Here is an 18,827-nt window from a genome sequence, read left to right as displayed (position 1 = left end):
TTTTGATGTCGTGTCCCTTTTCACACAAATACCTATTAAAGAAGCCTTGACAGCTATCCAGGACAAACACAAACCCCCCAAATATATCCTAGACCTTACCAACCACTGCCTGACCAATACATACTTCATCTATAACGAACAAAGATATAAACAGATAGAGGGAGCCCCCATGGGATCACCTCTCTCACCAGTCATCGCCAACCTCTATATGGAATATTTCGAAAATAATGCATTAGAGCAATCCAAATACAAACCTAAACTCTGGCTGAGATATGTTGATGATACCTTTGTAATTTGGCCACATGGTAAGGAAAAACTAGACAATTTCCTGACACATCTTAACAGCCTACACCCCAAAATACAGTTTTCTATGGAAACAGAAATCAATGATCAACTTCCCTTTCTAGATGTACTGGTCTATAAAAAACCCAATGGCAGCCTAGGACACACTATCTACCAAAAGAAAACCCATACCAACCGTTATCTAAATGCACACTCACACCACCACCCCGCACAAATCACCTCAGTGGCCAAAACTCTCATCACCAGAACCAAACGCTTAGCTGACCATGAGCACTTAAAAACTGAATTGAACAAACTCAAAGATGTATTAATTTCTAATGGATTCGAAGGGAAAACAATCACAAACTTAATCAAAAAAGAGACACCCCCCAAAAAACAAGATCAAGAACAGGACAATGGTACCACCATCCTCCCTTACATCAAGGGCACCACAGACAAAATTAGTAAAATTCTGCACAAACATAACATCAAAACTTCATTTTGCACTAACCAAAAAATATCTAATATCCTAAGGAGCCCCAAAGATAAAATCCAATTGGAATACCAAGGAATCTATGAAATCCCTTGTAAAAGATGTGCAGCCACATACATTGGACAAACCAACCGAAGAGTGAGCCAACGCATTGCAGAACATGTGAATGCAGTTAAAAAAGAAGAAAAGACTTCCTCCCTTGTCCAGCACATTAAAAAAACAGGGCACGAAATTGACTTTGAAAAAACTAAATTACTTCACAAAACAGAGAATTTATATAGAAGAATTGCTCTGGAAGCCATAGAAATTGAGAGGAGCCCCCTTTGCATAAATAAAAGAGATGACACGTCCCGCCTACCAGAAATTTGGAAACCAGCCTTAAACAAAAAAAACACTTCATAAAAATCACCATGTCAATCCTTCTAATAATTATGATTTTGGAATTTTGAAATTTGAAAACCAGCCTTAAACAAAAAACACTTCATAAAAATCACCATGTCAATCCTTCTAATAATTATGATTACACCAACCAATCAGATCACTAAAACATAATCACCCAATCTATTTGCTACATTCAAATCAAATCTCCACCCCCACACTATATACTAGGAAGAAATGACAGTTGCAAACATTCCATTTTACAACAACACGAAGCTTGGAACTTCAGCCTGATGATGGTGAATGTGATTTCACCGAAATGTCGCATAGACATGCAAAATATTACACAGGGCAAAACCCGAACTCAGAACAATCTACATACATTTACCCGTGAAAAATTACGAAAACAAATATATATACTGGAAGTTTGAGAACATTTTATCATAACAAAAATGTCATCTTTTGGTGAATCATGGCTTCAGCTCTTACATTTGTTTTAAAGATGCACCAGCAAAAATGCTTCAATTCTGCTGTTTAGAAGAGCTGTGAAGATTTGGCTCTCAATCTAGGCTAGGGATCCTCAAGCTATTATTGCCAGTGGGCTGAATATGGCCTGCCGGAGCAATTAATCCTGTCTGTGTTGCACCACACGGCTGCCCCCACCCACATCACCTTGCTCATCCACTGGCCCCTGCCCTTCAGCCAAATGCAGGTCTTGCTTTGGCAGGCAGCCGTGGTGAGTAGAATGGTGTGAGCCCAGTGGGCTGCAACTGTAAGGTAAGGTCAACGGCGGGGGAGGGATATCTACTCTGAGCCCGCTATGCTGAGCCAAAGGGCCATCTCGGTGGGATAGGCTCAGTCACCTTTTGCTGCTCTAGGATGGGCAGCAGTCCGACTTTCCCAACTAAATGTGACCCCAGATCCTCGCCTACTCTTCCCTTTCTCCCATGGCTGGTAGCAGAAAGGAAGGCAAGGTGCTGCTGCTGCCTCACCCCCCAGCTCACATTTTACTTCCTATCAGGACTCTCTGTAGCTGCTGCCTGCCATGGCTGCAAGCAGCCAGAGAGCACGAGGCTGTGCCGCCTGCATTGCTTCTGTCCCAGCTGACTTCCCCCACCAGCCTGCGACCTTCAGCTGAGCGCAGGCTTTGATTTTGCAAGCAGCTGTGGTGAGCAGAGTGGTGTGAACCCTGTGGGCTGAAACTGGAAGGTAAGGCCAATAGCAGGGCAGGGAAATCCTCCCTGGACCCACCATACTCGGTGGAAGAGCTGCCTCAGGGGAGTTGTGGACAGCTTGCCTCAGCTACCTTTCAGGCCTGCCTCTTGGCTTCCATGGGGGCTCCAAACACCTGCCGCATGCTCACCCTCACCTCCACCTTGGGCCCCTCATCCAGCCTGCAAGCAGGGTTTTCTTCATCCAGTGCAGCACTCTTTCCTGAGGGCTGCCTGTTCACCCACCTGCTGGCCAGACTGGCCTTGAAACGGCACATCACTTTGTTGCCATCCTTGACCTCCTGCCGCTCAGCCGCCAGCTTCTTGATGTGAGCAGAGGCTGCTAGTTGAAGCGAGGGGAACCACAGCGCTGGATTGCCATGGCTGCGAGTGGCAAGGCATAGCTAGAATTGGAAGAAAAGGCTTCGCGGCTGTGCCAACAAGAACCGAGCAACACCTGGCAGCTTGGATGAGAAGGCGCAAGTGAAGCAGCAGCTGTTCTCGCCAGTAACTGAGCCCACCGCACCAATTGGAGTAAGGTGCAGATTGGCATGGGGGCTCAATTATCTGGCTGCTGCAGCCTGCAAGAAAATCACCATCTTCAGCGCCACTGGCATGACAGGCCTGGTGCAAGCCCTGGAGGCAGGTAGGGCAAGGGAGAGGGTGTCAGCTTGGAGAGCATAACAAGTGGAGGGACCTATGAAAGGGCTGTGAAAGGATGCATTCGGGACATGGTTACTTCCCTGGAGAAAGTGGGGCAGCTGCTGACCATTGGGATGGGGTGAAGTGAGTGACTGCTGCATTGAATATGAGAAGCCCAGCCAATGTTTTGAGCATGGTTAACACCTCCAACCCAGTGAGTTCTCTATTAACGCTCATCACGCCTGTCAATTTACCAACTCCGGTTACTCCATCAGTGAATATCACAATCCAGTCACTATCACCTCACCAATGAATCTCCCAATACCAATGACATTAGTTGGCCCCTTAAATATCACCATGAGACCCGTGGAAAGCATGACTTTCCTTCCCCAGACATTGCCAACCTCTCCCCACTGATTAAAAAAAAGCTAGAGCAAAAACTTAATGCAGTATTTTTTAATTTTTTAATTCTTTTTAGAATAGAAAAGTGGTATATTTTTAATGGACTACTACAGTAAACAGGCAGAATGGACTGCTAAATTAGCCGCCACCTCCCAGCCACATAATAACCTAGCCATGTCCACCCAGTCACATGAATCGCCCCCCCTACAACTGTCTGAAGGACCGTGAACTGGCCCTCTGTATGAGTACCCCTGATCTAGGCCTTCAATGGGGAACAGTGATAACTCTCAATTGTATTTGCCATATTTACTTTATTTTTTATGTTTTGTTGTAATTTCTTCAATTGTTGTAAGCCAGAGTGATTAGAGTTGAGTAATAAACAAGGGTAAGAAGTTATGACTGGTTGCACAGTCATTCAGTTGTTCAGACTGGCTTTTATTGTTTATTACTATGATTCCTATGTTGTATCAGTATTCTACTTTACCATCTTTCTTGTTTTTAGGACTATGTGGAGGGAAAGCTATAATTTTAATGCTACTTTTGAAATTTTAATGCTACTTTAATGCTACTTTTTACTGTCCCATTGCCTCTTTGAGTACTAATTTCATATTTGTAAAAAACTAATGCTTAACTTGCTTGGTTTCAGATTTCCCTTTTAGATTTAGATAATAGGTTCTCTTCATTATAGTTCTGTAATATGAAAATATTTTCTTAACTATCACAAATAGTACAGGGCCCTTACTTTCACTATCCATTCTTCATTACTACTTGTAAACACATGGGTAAATTTTTAGGTGTCTATTGTTGGCACAATAGTGGGGGGAAGTGATAATTTGCCTTCTCTAAATAAGTAATGTCTGCTTTCTATCTGATGAAGATTGGAAATACAGGATGAGTTTCAGTTGGAGACAGATTGTAACATTTTTGCTTTTGGTTCATTTTCTTTGTTCCTTTCTCTTTTACTGTCCCACCTCCACACCATCTAATCTTTACCAAACAGCCACAACTGGGGAACCTGTTGCAGGTGAACCGGACCTTGGGCCGCAATGTACCTCTTACTTCCCAGCTTATCTTGATGCCAAATGGGGCTGTGGCTGCTGTTCAGCAGGAATCGCCTTCCACTCATGCTCCTGGGGTCCACGCAGACACAGACCAGGTCAGTGACACCCTTTTCTAGGAGTTCCCATGAGCTTCACATGTCCTAATCTTCTGTATATACTTAAATTTTACAGAGCATTAATTTTATGCTGTGTTCTTGCAGTCATCATTTACTACACACATTATTGTTGCAGTGAATTTATCCAGTTGAACAGCTTTGCTAATATTTGTGTCCGTTGTATCCTCATTCTCAGAATATGTACCATTTACTGTTGCAGCATTAAAAAAATGCTTGTGGCATAATAAGTATAAATAATTATTAAATAAAAATTTGGAAAAAATTATTAAAGGAAATTATTTAAAAAAGGGGTGAATGGAAGTTAATTTGCTATAGGAAATGGGAAATGTAAAGACTAATAATTCAACTGTAACTCATGATATGTAGAGATTGTAGAATTACTGCCTTGTAATTATCACTGAACACTATTTTTTTTCCATTTTTTTTAATTTTTCTTCACAATTCCATTCAAATGTCAATTCACACATACCTTTAAGTATAACAATAACATATATATGTATAAATTTTAGTTCAGTCGAAATCAATATCTTATTTTGTACCTATTTTATGCTCCTATTCCTCAATCTGTTTTTTACACTGTTTAAACTGTTTACACTGCCCTCTCTCTATCTCCATCTCCTCCTTCTACCTTCTGACTCCTTTTCTCCCCGTCTACTTCTTTCCACTCCTTCTCCTCTCCCTTCTCCTTTCTACTTCTTCCTCCCTCTTAACCTTTCCCTGAGTGCCTCATCCTGATTAATCTCATATTTAACAGACTGAAAGTACAGTCTAAACTTTTAAGCTAATGGTGCTTTTCCTAAAATTATTATTTTATATCAGGAGTCTGAAACTCGCGGCCCGGGGACCATCTGCGGCCCTCGGGACAATAGTTTGTGGCCCCCACCTCAATATCAAAGTTTAATGTTAGTGCGGCCCGAGTTTGATATGAATGGCACTTTTCAGTGTGGTGTGCAGAGCTGAATGAACCTACTAATCACGATGGGGTATATTGCTCTCAGAGGCAGGACATCAGCCGGGCTTATTGCGAACTTGCGCCATTACCTCGGGCTTAGAAACGGAGGCAGCCGCAGAAATTGCTACTCAGCAAGGCAGGAAAAAAAGCAGAAAAGACGCATTGGCTAAAGTTTAGCCGCTAAATACTAAAACAGTGACACCAAGTGGAATTATATATTACACAGCCCCAAACATGTCTTTTTCAAAGCCTGCAATGAAGACAAAGTTTGGTGATGAGCACAAACAATTTCAGGAAAAGTGGGAAGTGCAATATTTCTTTGTTGAGCACAGGGGCATCCCAACGTATCTTATTTGCACAGAGAAAGTTGCGGTGCACAAAGAATACAATTTGAAACGTCATTACACAACTAGACATGCTGAGGAGTATCAGATCCAGGGGCTTAAAGCACAGAAAGTTTCATGCTTTTTTAGAGGAAATGGAGTCAAAATATGGGGATGTGCTCTGCTTCACCAAGGTACATTGGCTCAGCAAGGGAAACATATTGAAGAGATTTTTTGAGTTGAGAGCGGAAATGAAAACCTTCATGGAGAAAGATGGGATTGCTGTTCCTGTGCTAAGTGATCCAAAATGGCTTATGGACTTAGCTTTTTTTGTTGATATCAATACATGAACTTAATGACTGAACAAGAAGTTACAAGGCCAGGGGCAGAGTGAGAGCATTCTCTACAAAACGTAAGTCATGGAAAGCCCAGCTTTCTCAGACAAACCTTTGCCATTTCCCAGCATGCACGGCACTCATGGATGCAGGCACACCATTCAGTGGTGAGGAGTATGTGGATGTCATTTTGAAGCTACAGGAGGAATTTGATCACAGATTTGCAGACTTCAAGATGCACAGAGCCACATTTCAAATTTTTGTGAACCCCTTCTCCTTTGATGTGCAAGATGCCCCTCCTGTGCTTCAAATGGTGCTCATTGACCTGCAGTGCAACTCTGAACTCAAAGCTAAGTTCAGGGAGGCGAGTGGAAAAGCAGAGAAGCTTGGGTAATTTTTGAGAGAATTGCCCCCCAGCTTCCCTGAGCTTTTCTGAATGTTCAAGTGGACCATGTGACTTTTGGGGAGCACATACTTATGCCAAAAGCTCTTCTCTACCTTGAACTTCAATAAGTCCAAGTACAGTTCCAGACTTACTGATGAGCATCTTCAAGCCCTACTGAGGATCTCAGCTGCCTCCTTCCTTAAGCCAAATGTGGCTTGCCTATGCCGAGAGTAAGCACTGCCAGATCTCTAGCAACAAGAAGTAGGCAGAAGAAGCCATGTTCAGAACAGTTTATGTTCAATGTTCCATTCATGTTCAGGAAGTTAAATTCTTTTCCTCTCTCCTTTTTTCTTTTCTTTTTTTTTTTGTTAAGGAATAGGGCAGGAGGTTCTTAGATAGGAATGTGATTATTTCACAGGATATAGATATTAAAAGGTTTGAATCAATGTTTTTTTCTTTCTTAATTAGAATTATTGTTTAATGATTTAGACTGGGAGGGAGGGGTTTCGAAATAGATGAACTTTAAGGTTTGGTAATTTTTGATGGTGTTATACTGAGCTATTGTGGGAAATTGGTGAGAGGAGGAGGAAAGATTATTTTTTCTTCCTCTTCCCTCTTCTCTTTTTGGTTTGATTTATCTCTATGTTTTTTCTATTTTTTAGTAGTATTTTCTCATTTTCCTTTTTTTTTTACATATACTTTCCTCTTTATCTTAACACCTTTTTCGTTCCTCTTAAAATTCTACTTTTTTTCTTTTTTAAAACTTCTCACACATTTTTTATGATTCCTACTATTACTAATTAGGTTTTACAATATGGCTAATTTGAATTATTGAGATTTTAATGGGTCTTTCCCCCCTTGATTTGTATATTGGAAGGTGTTGGTGTTTTTATCTTTATTTTTTTAATTTCTTTTTTTTAAATTCCTTTTTAATGGGCATTTACTAATTAAAAAGGTTAATAAATATATATATGAAAATCAAAATGGAAGAGATGTGGAGAAATTTGAAATATTACAGCCTAATTAACTTGAGGCATTTAAAATTTGGATCAGCTTAAAAGATGTTTTAACAAATAGCATATTAATACAATATAAGAAATCTTATATTATCCAGATGTCAAAAGTAAAGGAGGTAGCATTGGATTTGTGTAACATAATTTTTAAAATTGAATTATTGATGTATTTAAACAATTTGATGTTGTTGGTACTTTGTATTGTGATTGGTGAGAAAATCTGCTGTATTATTATTATCATAATCATCATTATCATCATTTTCATTTTATTTATTTATTACAGATTTATTTATTTTTTTCTTATGAATTTGTTATTTTTTTTATTTTTTAATACAAAATAAGATGAAAAAATAAAGACATGTGATAACATTGGAATGTTTTTGTAAGAGCTTTTCTTGTGGAAAACCTGATGCGGCCCAGCCTCACCCAGACTCTACCTCCAGCAGCCCCCGGGTAAATTGAATTTGAGACCCCTGTTTTATATCATTTCTATATACAGTGGTACCTCTACCTAAGAACAGCTCTACTTAAGAACTTTTCTAGATAAGAACCAGATGTTCTAGATTTTTTTGCTTCTTCTTAAGAACCATTTTCTACTTAAGAACCCGAGCCAGGAAAAATTTCCCAGGAAATTTGAGAGTGGCACGAAGGCCCAACCAGTTTCCTGCCATTCCCCCTTTAATCCCAGCCATCTCGGGCTTTTCTGGGATGCCAGAGGACCCTTTCGGGGGTCCTAGAGCATTGCCTCCCAGAGCGTATGGGCACAGAAAGACAAAAGGGGGCACTTCGCTCCAGCCGGATCAACTCGACTTCAGCCAAACCGAGGAGTCACCACAGTGAAGGAAAGGCGCCGGCTACAAAGCAAGTAAGCAAGAGGAGAAGGGAGCCCTTCAACATGGGAAGGAAGAGGAAGCAGGTAGCAGCAGCAGCCGCCTCTTGGTGAAAGGAGCAGGAGGTTCACCTCTCTCGCCCACCTGGGTTTCTCTCTCTGGCGCAGTGTATGGGAGGCAGCCTTGCGCCGGGTGTATGGGAGGTGCGTGCTCCTCCTTGCTGCTTCAGTGTCTCTTTTTTTTTAAACCTTAAAGTTTTGGATTTTTTTTTATTCCCCTCACCTCACCTTCTTCCTTTGGCAGCGACTCTCCTCTTCCTCCTCTTCCCACCCAAATTCCGAGCTTTTATTTCTTTTCTAATGGGTTTGCACGCATTATTTGCTTTTACATTGATTCCTATGGGAAAAATTGCTTCTACTTACAAACTTTTCTACTTAAGAACCTGGCCACGGAACGAATTAAATACTTAAGTAGAGGTACCACTGTATATAACTTCTTAGTCTAGGTATATGTTACCAATATAATGCTGCTGCTTCTTAGCCTAGTTTTGTCTCCTGGGCCAACCACCAGTTAATTCAATTTTTATTCCAAATTAATTACTTTGGCCTTTCCCTGACTTTACAAGATAGTTGGTATATCTCATGCATCTTAAATTTTGGTCCACATTGCTTCCTCCCCCTCCTTTAATATCTTTACTCATTTTATTTTATTTTGTTGTTTGTGTCATTTCAATTTATATTTAATTTATATCAATTTATATTAAGATCTCATAATCATAATTATTCATTCTAACATCTTATATTACTCCAATAACATCAATAATCATCGACATTCTTTCAGTATTCCATCATTTGTGGATTATACAAGTCCTATATCAAACAGGTCTTATATAGAAAAATAATCATTATCCAATTTATACGTTTTCCAACAGTTGGACTGAAATTTATGTTAGTATAGTCAATCTTATGTAAAATTGTAACCTTATAAAAAAGACTTTTAAATAAACAGTTTATTGAGTGGTTAATCAAAACTTATACATCATCAATATGGATTATGAAAATTAAGTATAATTTAGTCATTCTAAAATTTAAAAAATCCATAATTTCCCATTGTCACTCACCCATTTTCTTTTGATTTTTCCACTTTTTCATTTTTATAAATATCTCCCTTCTACCTCCAATTTTATAACTTCATATTTCTCTTTCTTTTACTTTTGTACCACCAATTCCTTTTCTCCTAAACTCCTTTTCTCGCCTTTAAATATAACATTAGTGTAAGTTGTTTCAATGCCTCTCAACCTCTTCTCCCCAATTCTCCCTTTTTTTAGATTGCTTCTTCCAATATCCATATTTTTCCCTTATTATTTTTCTTTTGTCACTGTAAATCCCAGTGTAATTTTTATAAATTCCAATATAGTCATCAGTCTGTCCTTCATTTTTAATATCATCCTTATCCTTTTTTATTGTCAGAGTCCAATATTTTCATCAATCTTCTTTTCTTTTTCTAATTTTTTACCTTTGTCCTTTTCGTTCTTTCCATTTTCATTACCTGCCATCATAACTTTAAGGTTCTTTTCTTATTTCTTTTCCAACTCTAAATCCCAAAATATAGATTTTTAAATCTTCATCCAAATCTTTCAAGAGTCCAACAAATTCTTCATATTCACTTGCCTTCATATCATCAAAATCACAGTTCACAAATCCAAAATAAATTGAGATCAGTCTCCAGATGTTGGTATATATCAACTTCCACAGCCTTTTGTAATATTTTCTTTTGTTTAGAGTTTTTAATAATTCCCTCAAAACTGTCAGACTTTCTACTAAATCTGCACTTCTATTCTACTAGTTTTTCTCATCATTCCTATCACCCATTTCCTCCCATGTTGACTGTATGACTGTAACTTGTTGCGTATATCCTAAGATTTTTATTAATATTGCTTCTTCATTGCTTATTTGACCCCTATGACAATCATTAAGTGTTGTATCACGTGATTCTTGACAAATGTATATTTTATTTTATGTACGTTGAGAGCATATGCACCAAGACAAATTCCTTGTGTGTCCAATCACACTTGGCCAATAAAAATTCTATTCTATTCTATTCTATTCTATTCCAAACTTTTACATCAATCTCCAGTTGTTAGCATCAAACTACTTTCACAGCCTCCACTTTCTTTTGTTTGTCTTTCTTCCAGGCTCTAAGATAACTCTTACAAGTCAGGGCTAGTGTTAATATCACCTAAGATAAACATATTCCCACAGTCAATTGTACTGTCTTCCACCCAGAAGATGGCAGTATCTATTCCCAATTCCACAAATCTGTTCTTTCTTACAAGGTTTAATTCTAATTTTAAAATGGATTTTAAAATATGCATTTAGCACTTTGAAATATTCTCTTCAGACATTTAATTTTCCATTTCCTTTAATTCCAGCAAGTCTTTTCTGAAACTTCCTTAAATGTTGGGCTTTTAAATTCTGTCTTTTAGTGTCTCTAATTTTTGCCAATTGTTAGATAGCTGCTTTTTTTTCTGTTTAGTGCCTTTTTAGTCCCCTTTCTATTTTATTTTTTTTCTTTTATCCTCAAAAGGGGCCAAACACTTACCAGCTTCTTTGCTTCTCCCTCGCTCCAGCTCTGCGTTTCAATCTTCTTGCCCAGATGACTCATTAACTTTTCAATCTTCTCTTTCCGTATGTGGCTGCTAAAGCTAGGATAGCAGCAAGTCGCATTTTGCAGTCACCGGTTATACCGATTCCCTGGGGGGGTTGCCATCCCCTCAGTCCACCAATAGTAGCTCTCTCTCCCCTCCGGGGAGGTTCTGACCCAGTATCAACTTGTATTGGGTCTCCTGGCAGCTGGAATTTGGGATTCCCCAGCAGAGGGCAGAAAACTCCATGCCACTCTGGTGCTGGCCACACCCTTTCCAAACACTATCTTTCTCACCACTGCTTGGCGCATTGGAAATATGGGAGTGGCCCACACTGTTCGGCATCTATTTTCTATCCCATATCTATTTCCCCTCTTAAATGGTGTTTCTTTGCAAAGATCAACTTCTGCCACTTGGAGGTGTAGGAATATGAAAGAAGTACTGTGTTTTTCCAAGCATAAGATGCTACTTAGTTTGAGGGGAGGAAAACAAGGTAATAAAATACTGCCTCTGCCTCCCAGCAAATAGCAAACAGTACAGATGATATACACTTTTTGCTTTGTATTTCTGTGCATGTGTGCCTGACCCATAGAAATAGCAAAGAATTGGAGAAATGTACATTATGGCAGTATATTAATGCCAGAAAATTTTCTTAAATGTAGTCACACTAACTCCTCCCAATTATTATTATCCAAACATGACTAAGTCAGGGTCTAACTCAGTTGCCTTATCTTAATACTACAACAGGACACTCTTACATTTCAGACTATACTTGTACAGATGCTGTTAAAATTGATGTGGCTTTCTGGAGGCATATGTTATTCTCTGCTATTTAGAAGAAGATACTCATTTTGTTATATTGTCTAGAACAGTGTTTTTCCAACAGTGTGCCATGGCACACTAGTGTGCCGTGAGAAATGGTCAGGTGTGCCGTGGGGAAATTAAACATGGGTCCCCAAACTACCATTCCTGCCAGGATATCCCTTTTGTGTTCATCGAAACAGGTCCAGGTTTCACACTGAGTATAAATACATCTAGAAACTATATTATTAACTATATGTATAATATCTACTGTGTTAGAGTGCCATTTTATGTCATTTTGGTTGGTGGTGTGCCCCAAGATTTTGTAAATGTAAAAAATGTGCCATGGCTCAAAAAAGGTTGAAAATCACTGGTCTAGAACAGTGATGGTGAACCTATGGCACGGGTGCCACAGGTGACACGCGGAGCCATATCTTATGGCATGCGAGCCACTGTCCTAGCTCAGCTCCAATGTGCATGTGTGTGCTGGCCAACTGATTTTTGGCTCACACAGAGGCTCTTAGAAGGCATTTTTGGCTTCCAGAGAGCCTCCGGAGGGATGGGGGAGGGCATTTTTACCCTCCTTCCAACCCCAGGGAAGCCTTTGGAGCCTGGAGAGGGTGAAACATGAGCTTATTAGGGCCACCAGAAGTTGGGAAACAGGCCATTTCCGGTCCTCCATAGGGAAATGTCTTTCCCAGGCATTGAATTATGGATGTGGGCACTCGCACATGCACGATAGTTTGCACACCCAAGTTTCGGCACACAAGAAAAAAAAAGGTTTGCCATCACTGGTCTAGAACAATAATAAAGCAGTCTTTAAAAAAATAAGTCTTTAGGCATTTATAGTTATTAACTTACCTCCTTGTAGCAAACAACAAACAGCCAATTTAAGCACAGCCTGATTAGCACAAGAAAATATAAATCTGTCTCTGCCTCTACCTCCCAGCAATTTACCTCCTTGCAGTTTTAGTTTCGCTTTCAGTTTTAGCACAAGCAGCTAATAGTTTCAGGCTGCAGGGATTGCCATAGCCTATTGCTGCCTGCCTGCAACCTGAAACAGCTGATGGTCGGGAGGCCAATACTGTACACTATTCTAAAAATTTTCAATTTTGTTTAGTTGCAGACATGAAATGTGCCGTTTCAAGTTTAAAATGTTCAAAAGTTTAAATTTCTCATTAATCTTGCCTTCAGTTTGTGTCCCTTTTGCTTCTCTTGACTTTTCTTTTATATTAAAGGAAAGGATTGTCTTTTACAATTTACAATTGTCCAACAGTATTCTGGAAGCATTGATGGGCTCCATTTACCTTGATATCTTTTTTCCATAGCTGCAACGTCTTGATGGAACTGCTCCCCATGCTCGTCACTCACTGCTCCACAATTTGATGGAAAGAAATTCCGATGAGAGTGTAGAAAATGAATTTTTAAGGACATGTTACAAGATTTTTGTAGGCCTGGATGAGTTTTTCAACTTGATGTGTAATGCAGGAAGTAAAATCTTGTTGCTGTCTACAAGTGCTGGATACTTTACTTTTTTATTCCTTGGTTGCAGTGTCTACCATTGTGGCCAGTCTCTTTGTAGAGCAATACTTTCACACAACTGTCCCATTCACACAGGAAACAGCAATACTTAGTATATCCGCCTTGAAGACAAAGTTAGATAGCAATCACTTTCAGGTCACAGATTGACCATTGATGTTGACTGTAGTTAATGCATTTTGACCGTAGTTAATGTTGACCGTAGTTAATGCAAGTTTCCATTAATGCCAAAATTCATACTATTATAATATTATCCTAACCTTCGCATTGTTTTAAACAAGGCAGAATTAACAATCCTCTTGGGTATAATGATAAGTATAGTTGGAAGAAAAAGTTTAATTACACAGAGTTATCCCCACTTGAAGTAACATTTTATTACAAAATTACCTCTTCTGTTACCAGAAATGAATCAAATTTAAATGGGTAAATTATTTTACTTGTAAAAATGTTGCTGGCTTGCTGGAAGGGACTTCTATTTCTGAGCAGGAGAGAAAGCCATGGTCACCTGAAGCTTCTCCTCTTGGAGAAAGATCAGATTTTCACCCACTTTTCTTTCTTTCCGAAAGTCTCTTCAACCTCCCACCCCTTCTCCCAGTGCCTCCTTTCTGCATAGATAAGGAGCTGTGATTGGTTCAGCCTGCTGCCAATCAGGCAGCTGAGGGGTGTTGCCGGCTGGGCTCTAGCAAGAGCAGAAGCAGCTGTACAAGGAAAAACCTCTTGTTGCCGTCACCTTTCCTTTCGCATCGGTACTGTGCAGCTTTGGAAAATGCTGTGCGGGAGTTACCTGGTGGGGGCGCTGCCATCAGTGACTCGAGTATAAGCCAAGGTCGGATTTTTCAGCACATTTTTTGTGCTGAAAAATTCAGCTTACAGTGATCCCTCGATTTTCGCGATCTCGATCTTCGCGAAACGCTATATCGCGATTTTTTCCCACCCGATGACATCACTCCCTTCCTTTCTCATCTTTTTTCTCTCTCTCTTTCTCTATCTTGCTTCTTCCTCTCTCACACTCTCTTCCTCCCTCTCTCCTCTCTTTCTTTCCTTCTCTCTCTTTCTCTATCTCTCCCCCTCTTGCTGGCGGGCGGCGGGGGGCGGGCGGGCAAGCGGGGGCATCAGCGAGGAGCTGGGGTTTCCCCTTTGCGTGGGTGGCGGGGAAACCCCGATCTTCGTCTGCTCGCTGCTGCTGCCGCCGAGCAGATCAGCTGCTGGGCGGCCGCAGCAACAGCGAGCAGACGAAGATCCGGGTTTCCCCGCCGCCCACGCAAACTCCACCATCTGCGCATGCGCGGCCATGGAAAAAGGGCGCGCATGCGCAGATGGTGTTTTTACTTCCGCAACCCTACATCGCGAAAAATCGATTATCGCGAGGGGTCTTGGAACGGAACCCTCGCGATAATCGAGGGATCACTGTATACTCGAGTATATACGGTATTTTTTTATTATTTTTCTCTACAATACATCCATATATATATATACCTTAATTTTTAACAAAATACATATAAGTTATACATTTCTATTTAATAGTACATGAACCAATATCTTAATTTGCACCTTTTATACATTAATTATCCTCCTGTTTCCCTCTTTATATCATATCACTACCCTCGCTTTTTCACTCTCTTCCCTCTTCCTTCTTTCGCCTTCTCTCCCACTGCCCTACTTCCCTCCTCCTCCCCCTTAGCCTTTTCCTGAGTGTATCTATTCACAATACATCCTATAGTTGACAGGTAATTCATGTCCCTAATCCTTTAATTATTGATGCTTCTCTTAAACTTATTTTTACCTATGCTGAATTCTTATATTTTCTTAGATATAGTAACTACTAACTTAATGTTGCCTCCTCAATTGCCTAATTTTGTCTCCTAGATCTTCCACCTTCAATTTTTTATTTTCCTTCAATTTAATCAATATTGCTTATCTTCTATACATATTCATTTTCTAACCAATCAAAGAATTTCCCCCTTACATTATAGTATTCAGAATCTCTCTTATCTTTAATTTTCATTTTCAATCTGTTCATTTCCACACAATGCAATTTTTAAAAATTATCTCTCTTTCAGAAGGGGATTTGTTGCTTTCCATTTTTGCGCAAATGCAATTCTAGCTGCTGAAATTTTATGAATATGAAATATGTATCTTTACTGAATTTCCCTGGTAATATATCCAACAGGAATATCACTGGTTTCAATATTTTTTTCTATCCACATTTGAATTGAACTGTCAGGCTGGCTTTGCTCAGAATTTAGGAAAAGTAAAACTCAGAGTCCCTTTTGAACTTCAAACGTGAACTTTATTAAATCAGAAGTGAATGCATCGAAAGAAAAGCAAAGTCTGAGGAAAAAGGCGCAATATAACCCCAAACACCCTCCCTTAGCAATTCACCCAATACTTATTGTCCATCTTCATCAGGTGGATGCATCTTCATCAATGCATCATACTTTTCGAATGCATGCCACCAACCCACCCCTTTATCGCCCCTTCTGAAGAGAAATGAAACTTTTGGCCTTCTCCAGAAGAAACGAAACTTTCTTGGCCTCCTCCAGCAAACCTCCCCCCCCCATTTCTCATGATAACTGAACAACAGTTGAAGGATGAAACGCAGTGAGGTTGACATTCGGACACCTTAGAGCAGGGCTGTTAGTCCTATAAAAGGAGAAAAAAGAAAGAACAAACAGAAATAATAAGGTTATGCATTACGGTTTATCAGGGTATTTTGCTCTAAATTTCATTCTGGACATTGACATGTTTCTCCTCCACCCATTCTGCATGGAGGGAAATGTTTCCAAGATACCTGGTACAGTGTTCCCTTGATTTTCATGGGTTCGAACTTCGTGAATAGCCTATACCACGGTTTTTCAAAAAGTATTAATTAAAAAATACTTCACGGGTTTTTTTCTATACCACGGTTTTTCCCGCCCGATGATGTCATATGTCATCGCCAAAATAATAATTTTTGCAAATAAATAACAAAAAAAATTATTGTTCATAAATAATTATGTTTATAAATATCAGGATCACTATATGTCTTATTCAATGGTGAGTACCAGTAATAATGGTGAGTAAATGGTTGTTAAAGGAATGGGAAATGGTAATTTAGGGGTTTAAAGAAGTCTTAGCCAAAAATGGTGTATTTACTTCCGCATCTCTATTTCACAGAAATTTGACTTTCGAGGGTGGTCTCAGAACGCATCCCACGCAAAAATCGGAACACTACTACAATTTCCCCCTTTGTTTCCTCGAGTTCAGAATTTCTTTAACCTCGAAGTGTTGCTCTCCTTCAATAAGTAGGGGAGTTGGAGGGTCTACTGGGGTTGGCCGCAGCTCCAAAGTAAGCTCGAGTTTCAGCAGGCTGACATGGAACACTGGGTGGATGCTCTGCAAAGCTTTTGGCAATTCCAGTTTCATCGCCACTGGGTTGACCTCTTGTACTATGGGGAAAGGGCCCACATACTTGGGTCCTAGTTTTTTAGACTTTTGAGTGATTTTTGTCGACAAAAAGACTATCTCCTACTTTGTAGTTTGCTGACTCAGTTCTCTTTTTATCTGCTTGAGCCTTATGGGCTTGATGAGCCTCATCGAGGGCCTTACAGGCTAATGGCCAATTCGACTTTAGCTGAGCCACCAACTCTTTTAAAGTGGGGTGTCTGGGCCCCTCTTGGGGTAATTCAGGAATAGGCACAATGTCCTGACCATAGACCAATTTGAATAGGATGAACCCAATACTACTGTGCAGCGAATTATTATAGGCCACTTCCACAAAGGGTAGACGTTCACTACAATTGTTCTGTTGATAATTTAAATGGCAGCGAAGGTACTACTCTAATACTGAATTGGCCCTCTCACACGCCCCGTTGGTTTGTGGGTGATGGGTGGAATTCAGACCTTGGATGGTGTCCACTAGGGTCAGGAATTCCTTCCAGACCTCCGAAGTAAATTGGACCCCTCGATCTGAAATAATCCTTTCAGGCACCCCATAAGGTCTATACACATGTTGTCTCATCGGAGGATGAGACAACACCGGAACAAACACCCGCTGTTGGACTGTTTAAACCGGCCCTCTTTAGAACCCTACTATACAAGGCCAAGCAGGTAATGAATTTACCTGGCTCATCTAAGACAACGGATGCTATGGATACTGGCAAGACATCATCTACCTTACTTAAGGAGCCTCAACCCGAGTCCGACCATTTCCCAGCTTCAGAAATCTTCGTGGAAGGGGTAAAGAGACCCTGGCAGCATCCAGCAGCAGCGCAGGGCCCTTCAAACCTTGAAAGGAAATTTTATACATTCGATGAGGAAGTGGAAAAACTTCTTGAATTTCCACCCATCGACCAGCCAGTGGTAACGCTTGTCTCCAGCGTCTTGGTGCCTTCTGAAACCGGCGACAGTCTGAAGTCGGAAGATAGGAAGGCGGAGACACTATTGCGCAAGGCACATCAGATGTCCGGCTGGGGGTTCAGGGCGGCCGCCGCAGCATCATTCCTTAACAGGGCATCAATGATGTGGATTCAAGAGATGCAATCCCGCCTTGGGCCTGAGGACGGCCGCCTCCGCCAGGATCTGAGTAAACTGTTAGCAGCGGCTGAATTATCTGCAAACGCTACTCTACACGCGGCCAAGTTCTCAACCAGAAGCATGGCAACTACGCTGTCATCACGCTGTCTCCTGTGGCTAAGGAACTGGGAGGCAGATTTAAAGTCAAAATGGCGGCTGGCCTCCAGACCCTTTCAAGGCTCCACACTTTTTGGGGACTTACTAGAGAAGGTCCTCATAGAGGACAAAGATAAGAGGAAAGTGCTTCCCAGGGCCAACAGACGACAGGACCGCAGGTCCACCCCATACGCGAGGCGTCAATCCTTTCGTTGGGAGCCATCCTCTGGAACCAACCAGACCCAATGACCTTTTTCACAAGGCCAATATAACCAATAATCAACGAAGCAGTGGAAGTGATGTGCCGGTGCCTGGAGGCTGTTGGGGCCTGGATGGGTGTCAACAGACTCAAACTCAACCCGGATAAGACGGCGTGGCTCTGGGTTTTGCCTCCCAAGGACAATTCCATCTGTCCATCCATTACCCTGGCGGGGGAATTATTGACCCCCTCGGAGAGGGTCCGCAACTTGGGTGTCCTCGATCCACAGCTCACTTTAGAGAACCATCTTTCAGCTGTGGCGAGGGGGGCGTTTGCCCAGGTTCGCCTGGTGCACCAGTTGCGACCCTATCTGGACCGGGACTCATTGCTCACAGTCACTCATGCCCTCATCACCTTGAGGTTCGACTACTGTAATGCTCTCTACATGGGGCTACCTTTGAAAAGTGTTCAGAAACTTCAGATCGTGCAGAATGCAGCTGTGAGAGCAGTCATGGGCTTACCTAGGTATGCCCATGTTTCACCATCACTCCGCAGTGATCTGCATTGGCTG

At 40.9% G+C, this 18,827-nt stretch overlaps 1 protein-coding gene across 4 annotated transcripts in view; it reads left to right on the top strand.

The window, feature by feature from the left end:
• PHC1 (polyhomeotic homolog 1) overlaps positions 1 to 18,827 on the top strand; it is a 250,073-nt gene that overhangs the window by 103,802 nt on the left and 127,444 nt on the right. For 3 of the 4 annotated variants that reach the window (XM_070741838.1, XM_070741840.1, XM_070741839.1), the window contains one exon: positions 4,409 to 4,564. The exons of the other annotated variant lie outside the window; for it this stretch is intronic. In XM_070741838.1, the coding sequence (XP_070597939.1) occupies positions 4,409 to 4,564 (156 nt within the window). The remainder of the gene's footprint in view (positions 1 to 4,408; positions 4,565 to 18,827) is intronic. 4 annotated transcript variants of the gene reach the window in all.

Source organism: Erythrolamprus reginae, chromosome 2 (genome assembly GCF_031021105.1).
Source record: "Erythrolamprus reginae isolate rEryReg1 chromosome 2, rEryReg1.hap1, whole genome shotgun sequence".
Lineage (NCBI taxonomy): Eukaryota > Metazoa > Chordata > Lepidosauria > Squamata > Dipsadidae > Erythrolamprus > Erythrolamprus reginae.
The sequence above is the reverse complement of the archived record's forward strand: the minus strand, read 5'-3'. Positions and strand labels throughout refer to the sequence as shown.